The sequence below is a fragment of the Talpa europaea genome (genome assembly GCF_964194135.1).
Source record: "Talpa europaea genome assembly, chromosome: 9".
Lineage (NCBI taxonomy): Eukaryota > Metazoa > Chordata > Mammalia > Eulipotyphla > Talpidae > Talpa > Talpa europaea.
In genome coordinates, this window is record NC_140076.1 from 100,697,297 (window position 1) to 100,716,010 (window position 18,714).

The following is an 18,714-nucleotide window of genomic DNA, read 5'->3' on the forward strand; positions in this document are numbered from 1 at the left end:
GTCCGAACATTAGAGAATTCACCAAATTCTCAAAGTAATCCTCTTCTAGTATCTGTTCAGCAGGACATCTTGAATCATATTATCCATCAGTATTTATAGAGATTGGTGATGTAGTCGAACAATCAACTTGGTTATCTGAAACACACATAAAATGTCAACATATAACTGGTGCATCAACTTTTGATTTTCATTAATTTTGGAAATATTTTCTTTTGATTTTATTTAATACTTCTCCAGTTCAAGATGTAATGAAAAATTGTCAGTTTGTAACAAGGGCAAATCTGAGAATTTCACTTATGTATGGATTTTTTTTATGCAGATATGGAAGGGATAATCAATTGTGATATTTTTCCCACACAAAGAAATTCAGAGATGTTCACAATTAATGAAATTCATCTTCAGATTTACAGAACATTGCCTAAATTTAACTATTACTAGATTGGTCCATGATGAATACCAAAATCGAAGAGATGTTTTCAAAGAAAGAAAACATGGTTTTACTTCATTTGTTTCTATTGGATAATCACCTAGTATGCCACCTGTAATTTCTAAAAAGATACTTATAAGCCTTATTCACAAATTAAATTGAAATTTGCAAATAACTTTTGAAGGTGATTAGGTATCTCATATTCTTTTAGCAGACCATTTCTACATTTATAAGTACAATATAGACACATTCTTTCCTGTGTGTGGAAATAAGTTAAAGCAGAAATTAGATATTGAAACCAAAAACTTTGTCACATTCAGGCCTCATTTAACTCATAACCAGTTTCTATGCACAAGCAAATATTAAACCAAACATATGGCAGGACTGTTATTCTTTTCTACATCTGATCCATTATTTATTTCTCTTTATTTGTGAAAACTGTCTTAATCATTGGTACATTTGCCAAGATAAAGATACAGAATTGCTAAATTTAGATATTAAGTTATATTCTTTGCTAACTTTTTATTCTGTAGGCCTATTATTACATGAATAGTAACTTAAAGCTTAACCTCTTTGTAATTCCTAACCTTCCTACTTTAGTTTTGTCTCACATTTTATGAGACTACCTAGGTTCAAATTCAGACTGTATCGATTCTTAGCTGTATGACCACAGGCAAATTACTTAATCTTCATGTGCCTCAGTTGCCTCTTTAAGTGGGGATGATGATGGTAATGATACCTACCTCACAAGGTTGTTGTGAACATCAAGTGTAATACATATAAAATGCTTCTGGCAATTCAGAGCTCACAGTACTCAATAAATATTAACTATTATTACTAGTACTAATTCTTGAATCTTTTTTTCTTTCTTAATTCTTGAATCTTTTAAATATAGGCAGACTCAATTTTATTATCTCTTTTAAGTTGTAACTTTTTCTTTTGTTACAAGTTTTTCAAATATTATTAAAGTAAGGTGGTTTGATTGTTTTTAAGTTGTTACTCATGTTCCCCCATCAAGAGAATGTAAATGAAGGTAGTACACATTCATTAATTAGCCTGATTTACTAGGTCAGGCAATGTCAATTTGCATCATACAATCTATTTTGCATTATTCAAAAATTTATGCCTAGAAATAAAATATTCTACAACAGGTATAATATCAGTTATGGTTCATTAAATATGAATACACATGAAGTTTATACTGACATGGTCCTGTGACCCATTAAGCTTAATGATATCTTTAATGGGAAGAAAAACTTGCCCTTCAACATACCAGCCATAGGTCACGATTATTGTTTTGTCAACTTAGCTTATTTTTGTTAAAATACCATGAGAGGGCCTCCCCGGTGGCGCAGCAGTTGAGCGCTGGGTTGCGAAGCTGCCCGCGGCCTCTGCGGTGCCAGTTCGATCCCTGGCTGCTCCCCGGCCACCGGAGGAGGGTCCCACATGGCGCGCAGACCTCTCCTGCCGCCCGCTGCTCCCCTCAGCAGTGTACTTCGGTCCTTCTGCCTGCTCTGCTCCCCGCTCTGGCTCTGGTGAATTGTCTCACCCTCCCACGCTTCTGACTACCCATTGTATGTATAAACAAACAAACAAACAAATAAATAAATAAAACATGCCTCTATTTTAAAAAAATAAATAAATAAATAAATAAAATACCATGAGAAAGTGACTATGTATTTGCAGTTTCAGGAAATCTCTTCTTGAACTTAAAATTCGTCTATATAACTACCGTGTCCCGTATGTCCCATACATGCATCAATTTACTGTTAAAATGAAACTTCTGGCTCTGTCACCAGATCCTGCCCACCAAACTGTGCTATATTTCCTCTTCTCAGCACCACCATCCAGTCAGTTAGTCTAACCAAAAATTGAGGTTTACCCTGAACTATTTATCATCTTCATTTGATCATCAGTTCTACCTCCTACTTGTTTTGTACATATTTATCCTCTTGTTTTTCAAAATTAGTCCCCAAACTGAAACACCTTTGTCTTCCTCTGCTCTATAGTCCGTGTTTTTGGTTCTATGACCTTACCACAACAGAGATCCAATCACCATTTTCTAAACATGCCCCATTGGACGTTGGGAAAAAGTCCCTCTAGCTGAAAAATTAATTGCGTGCTCAGATTATGCTCATTCTTTAACACTATTTGAAGATGTAAGTAAAATTTACCTTTTAACTCAAAAACTCAACATTTTAGTGAGTTATAAAACCATGATTTCTATTAGTGTACTATTGTTTCATTTTTTATTAACAGAGTTGTGCTTTATCTTCTTCCCCTAATCTTGTTTTAAATTAAAGTTTTTCCTAACCTACTTAAAAAAAATGGTTTTAAATTATCAGAGGCTAAGTGACTGAAATTTGTATCAAATCTCACATTTTCATTATTGTCAAACTCTCAGTTTTTTTTATTCTAGGCAATAATTTTTTTCTATTTGTGGATAGTAAAAGAAGAGGAATTAACGGGAAGGTGGTGTTCATGAAAGTAAAAGAAATAACAAACTGATAGGAGGAGACAGTGAAACTTCCAGAATCATATCGAAATTCATTTGTTTATGCTTCAGAGCGCTTGCCCGAAGAAATTTATTTCCTCATTCCACTTGAAAGACATTGAGTATCTTAACAGTGTCTCCAAACTTTTATCAAAATAGTGAAGCAATTTAAATTTTATTTTTTTCTCCCACACTATTGATTAAGACAACAGAGTTTGACCAAAAAAAAAAAAAAAAAAAAAGGATTAATCTATAAGGGAGTTAATCTATATATACACATTCCTTTATCCAAAAAAAAAAAAACAAAAACCCATAACCATTAAACCTGTGTTAAATACAAATCTCATACCTGCTTTTCTTCGTGACTCCTGTATATATATGTGCATAAACTGAAGGCCAAATAATTCCTGTTCCTCTTCATCTGTGCTTTCCCTGGGAGGAAGTGATACTTCCAATTTCAGTGGGTTGTCTCTGAAGTTGACAAACCTAGCAGTTCACCAAAAAACAGTATTTTTATAGGTGCCATAGAAGTATAATTTTATTCCCTGGAGAAAGATCAAATGATAAATACTAAATTACTCTTTTTTATTTAACTGCTTCAATAACTTAACATCGTGGTGAGATGTGATATAGCTCAAGAAACTTTAAGTTTCTTTCCTAAAGGAAAAAAATACTAGCTTTAGACAACTTATTTTCAAACTTTGTGAAAACAACTATTAATCCATAGTATAGATTTAGTGTGGTGCAGTTTAACTTCAAGAGGGAATCTAATGCATCTTAAATATATTATTAATGCTATGAAGTTCAAGCTTCTCCATATTTTATAGACTTACAGTCTCATTTGTCACTATCTTCACCATTGTAATACAGGGCTCACTAGTTGCTGAATAAGTGAAGGAATGAATGATTTTGCTATGAAAGTTGTGGGATTTAATTTGGACTCATGTTCACTGTCAGCAAATTATATTTTGGAAGGAAGACATGTGTGAGTTCTAATAGTAGTTAACTTACTAAGTTCTACACTCTATGTAGAACATAATTGACTTGTCCATTTGTGATATTTACAAGGAAAATAGTCACTATGTTATGCTTTTGGTTTTTATATCATTGATGAGGTTTGTTAGCAGTTATAAAGATGATTTTCACAAAAATATCACCCAAAGAGCGGTCCTTAAAAGTTGGCAAGTCCCAGTACTGCTTTAATATTGAGGATTCTTTCTTGAATAATTATACCAATATTAACTATATCTATAAATTTCAGAATTCTAGAGTTGGAAAAAATTTTTATTCATTTATATGAGTGAGAACTTAAGTCTAGTAATAGTAATTTTTCTATATTGTTCTGCAGCCAGAAAAGAATATGTCAATTTTGTGACTACAACTTTTTACCTCAGATTGGTCATCTCTTCCATGCACACTGGAATATCTTCTAATTTATTGTTGGTGAGAACAAGAGTACCCAGATTTTTCATATTGCTGATAGTATCTGGTAAGCATGTTATTTCATTCCGTTGCAGCCATAATGTATGCAGGTTTTGCATTCTAAAGAATTAAAAGAGGTTGCTGTGATTAATCACACACAAAACGAAAACCCTGGTTCTTATTAAATTCAAAATCAAATAAATGTCATCTTTCATAACATCTCTTTTAACCAGTATACCTATTGAATTAGCTTACTACTTCATATTGCCTGCAGGGAAATTGCATTGGGGAGTAAATCTCTATAGTACAGCTCTTAACATATGCCGGTCGAAATGAAATCAATGTATTTAAAAACAATTTTTTTAAAGATTTATTTCTATTTATATTCTTGTATTTGCATACAAGAACTAGGGTGAAGGACAAAGGTACAGGAGGTGAAAAGATTCACCAGAGACAGAAGGGGAAGCAGAGCAGGTGGATCTACTGAAATACACTGCTGAGGGAAGCAGTGGGCAGGTGAGACAGAAGAGGTCTGCTCCGTCATGTGGGTCAGCTGTCTGGCCGGGGATCTAACTCATGTTGCAGTGGCTGGCAATAGCTTGATAGCACTGAGACTTTAACTCCTGTGCTACCAGGAGGCCCCTGCATTTTAAAATTATTTGCCGTTCTCATAGAATTTCTTAAAGAACTGCAATAAGAGAGAATCTGAATTGGAATCTTTTTTTTTTAAAGATTTATTAATTAATTTATTTATTTATACAAGCACTGGGTACAGTCAGATGCACGGAAGGGTGAGAGGATTCACCAGAGCCAGAGCGGGGAACAGAACAGGCAGAGTGACAAAATACACTGCTGAGGGGAGCAGTGGGCGCAACAGGAGAGGTCTGCGCACCATGTGGGACCCTCACCAGTGGCCGGGGATCGAACCAGCGCTGCAGAGGCTGCGGACAGCTTCACAGCCCAGCGCTCAACTGCTGCGCCACCAGGGGAGGCCCTGAATTGGAATCTTAAGAAAAAAATCAGAAATGATTAATATGCTCAACTAAGGTTAGGTAAGAAAGTATAGTGGTTACCAGTGTGGACTCTGGAACCAGGCTGCCTAGTTTCACATCCTAACTTGAACACTTTCTGTGATCTGGAACAATTTAGCTAACATCTCTGCTGGAGTTTCCTCACCCATTAGTAAAATACACAGAAATTGCTGGCATGCATTGTTATTGCTGCGGCATGCTCTCAATTTGTTGAAGTCAGTGTTTAATCTCCCAAAACCCTTTTACTCATTTGGAGTCAATTAAAATATTCTATTAAAAAATAGCATGTTAAGTACTAAATGGATATATGTGATTGATTATGTTTGGGGTCCCTTTTGTTTTATCTCTTTGATCAAAAATGCTTCAGCACATCTATTGTAACATAAAAAGGTATTCCATTTACCTTTCTATAGTATCAGGAAGTTGTACAAGACTGTTGCTTCCCATATCAAGCCACTCCAGGGAAGGCATGTCCAGCACAGCAGGAGGGATTGTAGTAAAGCTGTTCATACTCAGATCAAGGTGAATAAGTTTCACCAAATTGCTGAGCTGAAGGGGGAAGACAAGATTTTCCCACATAAATGACCACAGTGTAAATAGTTAAAACACATCGGTAAAGGAGATATATCACTTCAAGGAATATTCATATTATGCATGGACTTTATGAAGTATAGTAAATGAAGTCCATAACAAATTTGAATTAAAGGAAAACCAAGAAACTTCCAGATTAATGAAAAACTCTCATAGACAGTTAATCTATTCAAAGCAAATATACCGTCCAAAACCTGTGATTACTGTTTTCATTATAAACAAGTGCATAGTTTCATTAAATAAAACTATTATAAAAGAGGAAGAGAGGCAAGAACTATGTTATACTTGGAAGAACAACAATTATTAGTGACATGTTTACTAGTTTGGGAGGAAAAGGGGATCTTCTTACCTGGACAGAGTGGGAGAAGGGAACAGTCTATTTTATTTTGATATTTATCATTTTTCCTAAGTTTTATCTTGCAAAGTCAGTATTTGCAAGGCAAAGCACCATGGAAATTTCCTTTGCTTATTCTCAAAGCATCAAATGTGTTTGAAAAGAAATACAAAATGTCTATAGCCCTAAAATCAACTTGTTTTTACCAACAACAAAACATTCTATTCATTCAAATTTTGAAGGCATTCAAGGCCTGTTGTCTTGGTTTTACTTGATAGCGCCCAGGAAACTACAGAAACAAACAAGATTCACTTTGGCCCTCAAGAAGATCACAGGTTAGCCCATAAGCCATGCCAGTTCCATAAGAGGTATCTTTTATGCTAAATAGAGCTTTGTCTAATTAAAAGCATGCATTATTATACTTAGAGTAATAGGAAATAGTTTTCACTAAGTATTTTCTGAAGTGGCTGCCCTTTTTTAAGTCTTATTTTTAACTATCACACAATTGAGAAGTTAAAAACTGAAAAGTAGATAGAACATATAATCATAGGTGTTTACATATTTCTGACCTCTGGTGGAAGATCGCTTATGTCTCTGTTAACTGCAAGTTCTAGTTTCTCCAAGCTGGCACAGTTACTCAGTTCCTTGGGGACAGTTCTGATTCTGTTGTAACTAAGAATCAGTTCCTGAAGCCTAGTCAGCAATCCTACAAAAAATAAAACACAATAGAGGGCAGATGGTTATAAAACATTTCCAAATATGAAGTATTACAACATAACTTGCTTCCCAGTTTCCTGTTGACGATTGACACCTCAGAGTCTTAATTTTTCTCAATAGGTGTCCTTTCCTTTCTTCAGACAAGGGACAAATTTATCAGTGCTATAGGCAAAAAAACATTCTTTTCCCCTTCTAATTTATCTATATTATTACTATCACTAATTTTCCATTTGGGGGATTTTCTTGTTTAAGAAATCTTCATAATTTTCTTTCTTGCCTTTAACCTATTCTCTAGGAAGAATAACTGAACAAACAGTACTATTTCCAGAATCTACACCGTACTTCCAAAGAGACTTTTCTTGCAGAGAAATCACATCTTGAGTCACCTCAGTAAATCAGAAGCTTGGATGCTCTTGGAAGCTTCCATTTAGATTATGATTAAATTTTTCTCAAGACTCAGTCAGGGCTATATTAAGATGAGATCTTTATTTCATGTATATATAAAAAAAACCTCATTAAAAAGTATATCTACAGATAAATAAAGTAGCACATGCATGAAGCAATCTTCCTTACCAATTCCTCGAGGTATCTCTGAAATTGTGTTTCGAGATAAATCTAACACAATGAGATTCTGGAATCTTCCAATGAATTCAGGAATTTTTAACAAACCAGTTCTATGAAGTTGCAATTCCTGGAGCTGATTCAGTTTCAGTAGAGAAGAAGGAAGGGTCTAAAATCAAGTAAAGAAGTGACAGTCACAGTATTACTTAAATTATTTTAGTTATGCCACACTGAAGTGCAATTATAGAGATATTTGATTTATAAAAGAACTTCAAAATACTTTTTCCTTAATGGCTGATATTTCCAAATGTTTTGTGTTCTTCTAAGTTTTAGAAAAACTCTACTTTGTGTGTTGGGTCGGGGGGCTGGGGAAGAAGGGAAGCAAAGCTTCAAATCCTAATCATAATAGAATAAACAACAATAAAATTTTAGTTAATAATGCACGTACATAGAATTATGTCCTAAAGATTCTGTTTTATTAGGCTTTTCTAGAGTACAAATGCTACTGAAGTGACTATATGGTGGTTAATTGAAATCACAGAGAAGCAAAAAATCATTTGAATCACTAATTCAAACTTGGGCCTCCCTGGTGGCACAAGGGATTAAGCACCACACTATGAGGCAGTCAGTCACAGCCTCTGCAGCATGAGTGCAATCCCAGGCTGGCCAAGGAGCAACCCATATGGCACAGCAGACCTCTCCTGTCTCGCCCGCTGCTCCCCTCAGCAGTGTACTTCGTTCAATCTGCCTGTTCTGCTCCCTGCTCTGTCTCTGGTGATCCTCTCCCCACCCCTTCCCCCCCTCCCCCCCACCCTGCATCTCTGGCCTGTACCCCAGCTCTTGTGTGAATAAATAAATAAAAATCTTTAAAATAAAAAAAAATAATAATTCAAACTTCCCTTTGGGTTTTGAAATATAAGATTTTTAAGGAGGAATTGTTTAACTTAAGGATTTTATGAGTTTCAACCATTCTGAACTGTCTTTTCCCATTTAGTCTAAAATAGCCAAAAGATGGGCCTCCCTGGTGGTGCAGCGGTTGAGTGCTGGGTTGCAAAGCTGCCCACAGCCTCTGCAGTACTGGTTCGATCCCCAGCTGCAGGGCGAGGGTCCCACATGGCGCGCAGGCCTCTCCTACCGCCTGCTGCTCCCCTCAGCAGCGTAATTCATCACTCTGCCTGTTCTGCTTTCTGCTCTGGTGAATTCTCTCACCCTCCCATGCTTTTGACTGTACCCAGTGCTTGTATGTATAAATAAATGAATGAATGAATGAATGAATGAATGAATGAATGAATAAATAGATATTTTTAAAAATAAAATAAATAAAATAAAATAGCCAAAAGATGCGAAGTCCTAGTTAAATATCCCTCTATACATGAAAACAAACTTTAACCCAAGGGATAGAGGTCTTTGTGTAATTAAGCAGTTGTGTGTGTGTGTGTGTGTGTGTGTGTGTGTGTGTGTGTGTGAAGAGAGGAGAGGAAAAAGGAAGGAAAGAAGAGGGAGGGAAAGAAAGAGAACCCCCATGTTTGTAAAGTTTTAATTGAGCACTTGCTTTGGAAAAGCTACATGATTTTTGTTAGACGTAGATGGCATCATTTTTATAGAAAATTAAAAATTGCTTATTAGAAATATCAGGAGAAATCTTACAAATGACTTAAGATTAGGCAGAATTGAAGCAAATTGACTCCGTTTTTGCAAAAAAAATTGTAAAGTTATGTATGCTTCTTTTCACTTGATAGTATTGTTCAAATTGATTAGATTATTAAAATTACAATTTCTAAGTATTTCAGACTTAATCACAGTCTCAGTATCATTAAATCAAATATTCCTATAAAGCTTACCTTCCATTCCTCTTTTTCTATCCTCAAAATAACTCTTCCATCTTCCCTGGTGACCTTTTCTTTTAGCTTCGTGAAGTTTACTCGTTCTTCCCAGATTTTCACTAGCCTAAGAGATCAAGAAATCATTTTAATTCATAGGTAATGACATAGGTAGCATTCAGTTTTATATATTTTAAAAAATGACCCATCAAAAACAACTGAAGAGGCCCGCAGCCTCTTCAGCACCAGTTCGATCCCCGGCCACCAGCGAGGGTCCCACAGAAAAAAACAAACAAACAAACAAAACAACAACAAAAACAACTATTTGATCAATAGTATCTGGAAATCAGAAAATATGTGATTAGAGTCACATATGCTCTATTTTTACATTTTTAAAAAGCATGATTGTCTAGAATTTTATAACAGCTTTATTGATATATAATTCACATACATAAAAGTTGTCCTTTTAAAATATACAATTCTGGGGTCTCCCTGGTGGCCTAGGGGTTAAGTCTCAGCACTATCACCGTGACCCACATATGGGGCAGCAGATGTCTCCTGTCTCACCTGCTGCTTTCCTTAGTAGTGTATTTCAGTAGATCTGCCTATTCTGCTCCCCACTCTATCTCTGGTGAATCCTCTCACCTCCCACCCCCACACTTCTGGCCAACACCCCAGTTCTTGCATACATAAATAAAATAAATCTTTTTAAAAAACCAATAATATAAAGCTATAAAATTGACCAGCAAAAAGTTTTCTATTTCTATAGCAGAAAAATTATCATGTACAGAAAGATAAAAAAGTTAAGAATTGGGGCTTCCCTGGTGTTGCAGGGGTTAAATCTCAGTGCTATCAAGCTATCCCCAGCCACTGCAGCATGAGTTCAATCCTGGGCCAGTGAGCTAACCCAAATGCTGCAGCAGACCTCTCCTGTCTTGCTCATAAATTCATATTTCAGAACAAGTACAATTAGTTGTCCTGTTCCCTAACCTTGAACATTAAAGGATTTGCCAAACACCTGTTATGAGCCAAATACTATGCTAGGCTTGTGGATACAAAAGTCTCTGTCCCTATTGAGTCTACAGCAAGACTACCTATTATTAGACAAGTCTCTTTTCATCTTTACAATGATTCCTAAATTCTTCCTGAGTCTGAAACCTACACTTTGCAAACTGCTTATAGAAAATAGGGAGCTAGACATGAATTTTGGTCTAAGTGTGAAAAAGTATCTTTCTAAATATCTTTCTAAGTGTGAAAAAGTATCTTTCCCCCTAAATTCCTTAAGCAATATCTGTTTGGTTTTTTTCGCTCAGATTGTCAGAAAACTCCACAAATTCTATCTAATCTTAATGATCTTATGGGTGTACATAACTTTTGGGGTTTAGTTCTCCCACCAATCATAATATAGTCAGGAAGCCAAAAATGAAGCAGTAGGGAAAATAATGCTCTCACACAGAGATAACTAGAAGCTGTTGAAATTAAGTGCATCTACTTGTTGAAGAAGAAACAGAAATAGTTTCCACTCTTCTGATAACACAGTGAGGCTGAGCTGTGATTTGTAGAAGTGTAGCAGTCACCATGTGATGTCAAGAGAAGTGAATCTGAGAGCCAGACTGACACCCTGAAAACATTATTATGGCGATAAAACAAAACTGAGTCTTCAAAGCTGTCAAAGCTCTGGAATTACCTCACTTCAGGACTCTCTTATCCTTAAGCCAGTTTTAGTTGAATTTTCTGTTGTTTATCAATTGATACATCAACATTAAATGTTTAGGAAGAGACTAAATGAATGGAAATTATAGGGGGAATGTGGAATCAATGAAGAAAGGGAATATCCTTGCAAAATTAGTAGAATACTTTGGAGACCTTCAACTAGGAAGGTAGACAGATATCAAGAAGACAGAGAAAATGAGTCAAGCTAAGTATAGACCAAATCACAAAATTAGGTGACCCACGGGGAATGGGTAGAACTCAGCTATTCAAATAGGTGAGAATCTACAGTACCATCTACTGGCAGGTATTTTAGATCCTAGGGGATATAATGCAAAACAACTACTAAAAAGTAAATTAAACGATAATCAAATGTTGATCAATGAGGGCCTAGGGCAACTACTATTTTCACATGCAGAGACTTGTATTTGTGTGTGTGTATAGAAGATCTGGGCGTGTAGGCCAGAGGTACAGGGGGTAAAAGGATTCACCAGAGACACAGTGGGGAGCAGAACAGGTAGATTTACTGAAACACACTGTTAAGGAGAACAGCGGACGAGACAGGAGAGGTCTGCTGCGCCATATTGGTTGTCTCCCTGGTGGGGGATTGCACTCAGGCCCTAGTGCTGAAACTTACCCCTAGACCACCAAGGAGGCCCCAAAGGCTTGTATTTTTGAGGCCCTATCACATAACCATATTTTGAATAAAGTCAGGTATTTCCTTTAGGTATTTTTTTACTTTTCAGTAAATAAAAAAATCTATCAAATTCAGTAATATAACATTTAATAAGTGCCCTTTTCTGTAACAATGATGTTATGCATTTTCACTAATCTAGAATAACAAGCATATGAGAGCATACTTCTGTTTAAATTCCTTCTCTGGCTTCAGGTCATCACTATGTTTCTTGATTCTTTTTTCCCAAGCATCCTTTACAGCATTGACAGCTCCAGTGCAAACCATATTTTCTGACATGATTTCTCCACATTGTCACCGAATCACCAAATTCATTAAGTTCTGAATAGCTGATTCATAGGTGCTGTCTCAGAAAGGACCTAATTGTACCAGAGGATAAAAGCAACGTGTTTCAGAAAGTTCACTGAGGATGACAATGATCAGAATGGCTTATATTTACAGGACACTTTTCATGATCCCAAAACTATTTTACACATGTTACATCCATTAATAATCCTAAAAATACTATGATGTAGGTACTTTCATTGTCTCTATATACAGATGAGAAAACTAAGCTTTAAGGAAGATGACTGACTTATCTCGTACATGGCAGAGGAGCAAACTGATGCCAAATCTAATTCCTATGTTACTATGTAATTCACAGTAATGAAAAGCTGTAACTAGTCAACATGTTCAATTATAGGAACATGGTTAATAATGGAGATATATATGGATATATAAAATGAGACAGGCATATTGGGATATCCACCTATATATACAGGTTGGAATTCAGTTAAGTAATAATATATTGAAATTGTTTTCTTTTGTGTAAAATAAATGGTTTATGGGCAGAGACAATATTGAGAGTATGGCCTGAATCTCAGAAATGAGAGTTAAATCAAAATAAAGGGATGATTATATAAATTGCAATAGACCCATTTAGTGAAATATTCCTCACCTTATCAATAATGGCATTGACATTTCACAAAATTACATGAATAATAATGGAAAGTTAATTCACAATGGAATTATTTCCTTCCAAATTCAGGAAATGGAGGCTGTCTACAATCATTATCTACAATCATTACTTCTATTCAGCATTGTCCCAGAGTGCTATAATGCAAGGAAACTAAGTAAAAAAGAGTAAAGTTTGGAAAGGAAGAAGTGAAATTTGCAACAGCATGGAAAAACAGGTACTCTTATACACTAAACAAGTGGTATATGTTGTAATATTCTTTATGGAGAGAAATTTGATATTGTCTATCAAACTTAACAAAATACACATTGATACTTGTTGAAATTTATAGTGTAAACATTTCCAAATATTCTTATTCTTCTTGGTGCTCAAGTGGTATTGTTTCTTTTTTTTTTAATAGAGGCATGTTTTATTTATTTATTTGTTTGTTTATACATGCACTAGGTGCAGTCAGAAGAACGGGAGGGTGAGAGAATTCACCAGAGCCAGAGGGAGCAGAGCAGTCAGAAGGACCGAAGTACACTGCTGAGGGGAGCAGCGGGCGGCAGGAGAGGTCTGTGCGCCATGTGGGACCCTCCTCAGGTGGCCAGGGAGCAGCCGGGGATTGAACCGGCGCCGCAGAGGCCACGGGCAGCTTCGCAACCCAGCGCTCAACTGCTGCGCCACCGCCACCGGGGAGGCCCTCAAGTGGTATTGTTTCTATTGGGTATATAGACCTACAATTTGAATTGTTGGTTGATAGTGTATGTGAATGCTCAAATTTATAAGACAGAGCCAAATTATATTCCAAAGTAGTATAGAAATACCTTTGAAAAAGGAAAAAAGAAATGTAAGATAACACTGAAAAGTAAATTCTGAAAATAGGTACAATGGCTGCTGTTAGGGTGATAGAGAGAAATGGGATGTAGTATAATGCTTTTCATTAGTAACCTCCAAGTATTGGTTTCTTGAAACTTAAATGTATGCGGTGTGTGTGAACAAGAGAGACAGAAACATACAGAAAAAGGGGGAAACACTGTCCAACTCTAACTCAAAGAAATAAATCCACTCCTGTGTTTACTGCAGCACCAAGTTACAGAAACAACCTAAGGGTCCAAAGACAGAGAGTGGGTCAAGATGTGGCTTATACACGCAATAGAATACTACTCAGCGATTAAAAAAACATGAAATCTTGCCAACTGTGACATGAAACTGAAGGGGATTATGCCATGCAAAATAAATCAAAAGGAGAAAGACAAACACCAGATAATTTCCCTCATATGTAGAATACAGAAAACAAATTAAGGGAATAGACCAAAACAAACCCTTGATATCTGGCTGCAGAACTGAGATGACCAGAAGGGGAGAGTATATAGGTGGGAGTGGGAGCCAGAGGAAAGGGGCCCTATGAACTGTGTAGAGGGCTATTAGGACTTTGGTGATGAGCATGGTGTGATAACGTACATTTGTGAGTTGTGATCTTAAACCCCTAAAACATGCAGTGTTAGAAATCAACATTTTCTCAATAAACAGAATTTTAAGAAAAACTGTGTTACAGAAGAAAACATATTTAAAATTTCAATTAAAATTTCAATTGCCAATATGCAGCAAATTATTAAGAGCAGGTTTAAACAATGCATGCGAAAGTTACATAGGAGCACATTGTGAGATCATAGGCCACCAAGAAACCTTGGTGTGCATATACTCAATCCAACTCCCTGGGTAGATTAGTCAACCTAAAATATATTGTCTCAAATTTTAATAACTGTGGTGTATTTGATGACCCATAAAAAATAATATTTTTCTAAACCAAGAGTCTACATGTAAATGTGTACTTTGCTAGGCATATATAACTATTCATGTGCTAAGTCATTTCCTCTTATGCCATTAAACTTTGACCAGGCATCAGTTTTCCTATAACAGCTAGCAATTTTCCTAGAGGAAAACAAGTCAATAATGATGTGTGCAGTTCTGCCTCCAGCAAGTGACTGTGACCCCATCTTGATCATCAGCATGACAAACAAGTGCAGAGCATGGCGGTGAAGTAAGTGCAGCAATGACACAATTGAGAGTCAGCTCCCCAAAGTCGAAAGAAAGCAAAAGAAATACAACCTTCAAAGAAATGTTTCTTAACTTCCAGGGAAATCAATCTTCCAGAGAAGATTTTCAATTACATGAGTGACTATGAACCCCCAAAGAGGATTTTAAACTCAACCCTAAGTTTCATTGCACATTCCAGAAACACACAGTAAAGGCATCTTCGGAATCCACATACCTGTGAATAATGGGGGGAAAAATGTTTTTGAAAAAATACTTACCATTATCCATGGATGCAGAAGCTGAAATAACCAAAGTTAGCAATAATCAGCTAAAGGGAGAATTGTTTTCAGTGTGACTCCAAATGATGAAAATCCTCAGCAAGACTAACCAAGTGAAATGTAATGTCATCCAGTTCTAATTTTAGTTCACGGACAAAGCTGAGAATAGCAGGACTCACATGGCATGTCTGTGCAAACGATCAGCTGACAATGTATATGAGTGCATTCTGTACACTGCAAGATGCTGTACCATGGCATTCTAAAATGATCGGACGCAACTATTTCTAAGCTCCTGAAAAAGAGTTAGTCTTTCATGGCTTACACATTATGAGTACTTATCAGAATCTAATGAGGCTATTCCAAGCAAAGAAAATTGAAAATATGTAGCTGAACAGCATAAAAATTCCTACCTAGTAAATAGCTCTGTAAATCTGCAAATGTAAGGCACAGATGCCTTAGAAAAAAAGCAAAATGAGGGTATGGATAATTGTTAATGACACAGGAACCCGAGGCTTCTGCTTGCAAGCTTCAAATTTTATTCTCTCAATTTTTATCTCTTTGGCCTTCCATAAATAGCAGTTGATTCCTGGTTCTTTAAAAAATTATGTATTTATTTTTGAATTGTTAATATATGTGTATGGAACAATTTCAAAAGATAATGAAGCACTTCCTCCCTCTTCTGCCTCCAGCCATTTAGTTTAAAAATAGTTTAGGGCCTCCCTGGTGGCGCAGCGGTTGAGCGCTGGGTTGCGAAGCTGCCCGCGGCCTCTGCGGCGCAGGTTCGATCCCCGGCTGCTCCCCGGCCACCGGAGGAGGGTCCCACATGGCGCACAGACCTCTCCTGCCGCCCGCTGCTCCCCTCAGCAGTGTACTTCGGTCCTTCTGCCTGCTCTGCTACTCGCTCTGGCTCTGGTGAATTCTCTCTCCCTCCCGCGCTTCTGACTGTACCCAGTGCATGTATAAACAAAACAAACAAACAAACAAATAAATAAATAAATAAAACATGCCTCTATTAAAAAAAAGAATAAAAATAGTTTAAAAGCACATAAGAGTTGCCCCCCTCCCCCCCACACACACACAAGGTAGGATAGTATGTATATTATTCTATACCCTTTGTTCTTCACTCAATTGAGAAATTATTTCATATTAACATACTTAGAGTTGCATCATTTTAAAAAAAGTTTTATTTATTTATGCATACAAAAACTGAGATGCAGGCCAGAGTTGCGGGGGGTGAGAGGATTCACCAGAGACAGAGTGGGGAACAGAACAGGCGGATTGACTAAAATACACTGCTGAAGGGAGCATAGGGTGAGACAGGAGAGGTCTGCTGCGCCATGTGGGTCAGCTCCCTGGCCAAGGATCGAACTCGTGCTGCAGTAGTTGCAGACTGCTTCATAGTGCTGACGCTTTACACCTTGTGACACCAGGGAGGCCCTTAGAATTGCATCATTTTAAGGCTACATACATTTTGGTGTGTGTGGGGGATGATACAATATTTAGACACTTCAGCAATATTGCTCCTTTTAAATGCACGTATATTCCATGGGTATTTTCTAATGCTTCTAAAATTAATAAGCTCAGAGAGTTAGGGGGCTGCCCAAGATCCCAGCAAAGAAACCACAGCCAGAACTTACTTAACTCCAACTCCCAATCCAGAGGGTTTGCACCATTGCACACACAGCTTTCTTGAGTATGATCATGAGTCATAGTGGAGGTTCAGGAATCTGTATTAGTATTAAAAAGAATGCTAAATTATCAATTAAGAAACAACTTCAGTTATTCTGCTTTTGACACTGTCTATAATTAAATTTTACTTTGACAGTAGTTATCGAAAACCCACAGTACTGCAGAGTGTGAGGCCAGTTGAGAAGGTGCTAAAGTGACCTAAACTAGGAAAATGGCAGGAAGATTGGAGAATTTTGGAGACTTGAGGACATAAGTAGTTAAGAAAGAGGAAGACAAGGGACTGCAGTGAAGATCTGTTATTTGTGGCTGCCCAGAATCATTCAAACACCTTCTCCACAGTTTGATTATGCACTGCATTGGGAATCCCACTTTACCAAAGAATTAGGAAAAAAAGTCAGTTTCCCTCACTAATAGATCGGGGGAACGTGACTAAGATTCTGCTAGTCAAATGCTTTTAGAAGCAAAGAATGTAAAAAAACAGGCTGGTGGCTGGAATCCATTTTTGCTGGTGTGGACACATATCTCTAAGAGGTATGTGCATACCCATATTCATTACAGCATTATTCCAATGGCCAAGAGGTAGAAGCAACCCAAATATTGAGAGATGAATGGATAAAGAAAATGTGTATACAGCCAATGGATTCATTCTGGCCATAACCCTGAGCACAGCATGTGAGGCTGGTTCTAGGGACAACAACCTTCCCAGGCCAGCTCTGTAATATAGTTCCTGGAATTATTTCTGTGACCTTACATCCCTTCCTTCTGAAACTTGCCAGGGAGAATTCTATTATTGCATCTAAGGAACTGTTTAAGCTATGACAGCTATTTTAACTATTTCTTGTTGTTTTCCAAAGATAAGCTTATGCTGCTGTTTCTTCTTATACCAGTTTCAGAATCTTCTATTTGATTTTGTATCATAAAATGCTGTGTTCTTAAGCCACTCACTGAGAACCATAAACTTCCCCTTAGCCCATCCTCCCAACATAGTTACATCACAATTTTCGTGATATGAGTAGGTATCTCATTTTATAATGTTTCACAAATTAGCAAATTGTCTTCTTCTATCATTGTATATTTGCCAGTTGCTTGGTGCCCAAGTTTGCATCCTGAGGTCCCAGAGGTGATATTTTTTTGGAATCATTGACCCTGACCAAGTGCAATTGCAATGGAAGAAGAAAAAGAAAACAAAAGGAAAAAACAAAAGTAGCAATTTTTCCACTGATAGACTATAAATATTCTATTAAAGAATATTTAATGATGTGAGGATGTGTGCATGATACTGTGTTACATTAAAAAAAATTACAAATCTATATAATATGGTTCCAATATTGTAGTGGAATATTTTTCCTATTGTCTTAGGAAAAAGAAAACAAAAGTAGAAGACCAAGTGGAATGACTACGTAAAAAAGGATGAATTAAAAATGTTATCCAGGGCCTCCCCGGTGGTGCAGCGGTTGAGCGCTGGGTTGTGAAGCTGCCGCGGCCTCTGCAGGGCTGGTTTGATCCCCGGCTGCTCCCCGGCCACTGAAGGAGGGTCCCACATGGTGCGCAGACCTCTCCTGCCGCCCACTGCTCCCCTCAGCAGTGTACTTCGGTCCTTCTGCCTGTTCTGCTCCCCGCTCTGGCTCTGGTGAATTCTCTCACCCTCCTGCGCTTCTGACTGTACCCAGTGCTTGTATAAATAAATAAATAAATAAATAAATAAAAATCGTTTAAAATAAAAAATAAAAAATAAATAAAAATGTTATCCACAGGCCTCCCCTAGTGGCGCAGCGGTTGGGCGCTGAGCTGTGAAGCTGCCCATAGCCTCCACAGCACCGGTTCGATCCCAGGCCGCGGGTGAGGGTCCCACATGGCGCGCAGACCTCTCCTGCCGCCTGCTGCTCCCCTCAGCAGTGTACTTCATCAGTCTGCCTGTTCTGCTCCCCGCTCTGGCTCTGGTGAATTCTCTCACCCTCCTGTGCTTCCGACT

At 37.2% G+C, this 18,714-nt stretch overlaps 1 protein-coding gene across 3 annotated transcripts; it reads right to left on the minus strand.

The window, feature by feature from the left end:
- Nucleotides 1–79: 79 nt before the first annotated feature.
- On the minus strand, nt 80–12,080 carry LRRC39 (leucine rich repeat containing 39; the record flags this gene model as incomplete). 3 transcript variants are annotated; one of them, XM_084243969.1, is made up of 8 exons in its annotated part: nt 80–135; nt 3,271–3,407; nt 4,311–4,463; nt 5,778–5,923; nt 6,869–7,005; nt 7,590–7,746; nt 9,419–9,524; nt 11,968–12,080. In XM_084243969.1, the coding sequence occupies 8 exons, from the start codon at nt 12,078–12,080 to the stop codon at nt 80–82; spliced, it is 1,005 nt and encodes a 334-aa protein (XP_084100095.1). The 3 variants fall into 3 exon arrangements, with proteins under 3 accessions (XP_084100095.1, XP_084100096.1, XP_084100094.1); XM_084243970.1 differs by lacking the exon at nt 80–135 and having other exon boundaries at nt 2,864–3,407; nt 7,590–7,713; XM_084243968.1 differs by lacking the exon at nt 80–135 and having other exon boundaries at nt 2,864–3,407.
- Nucleotides 12,081–18,714: the final 6,634 nt, after the last annotated feature.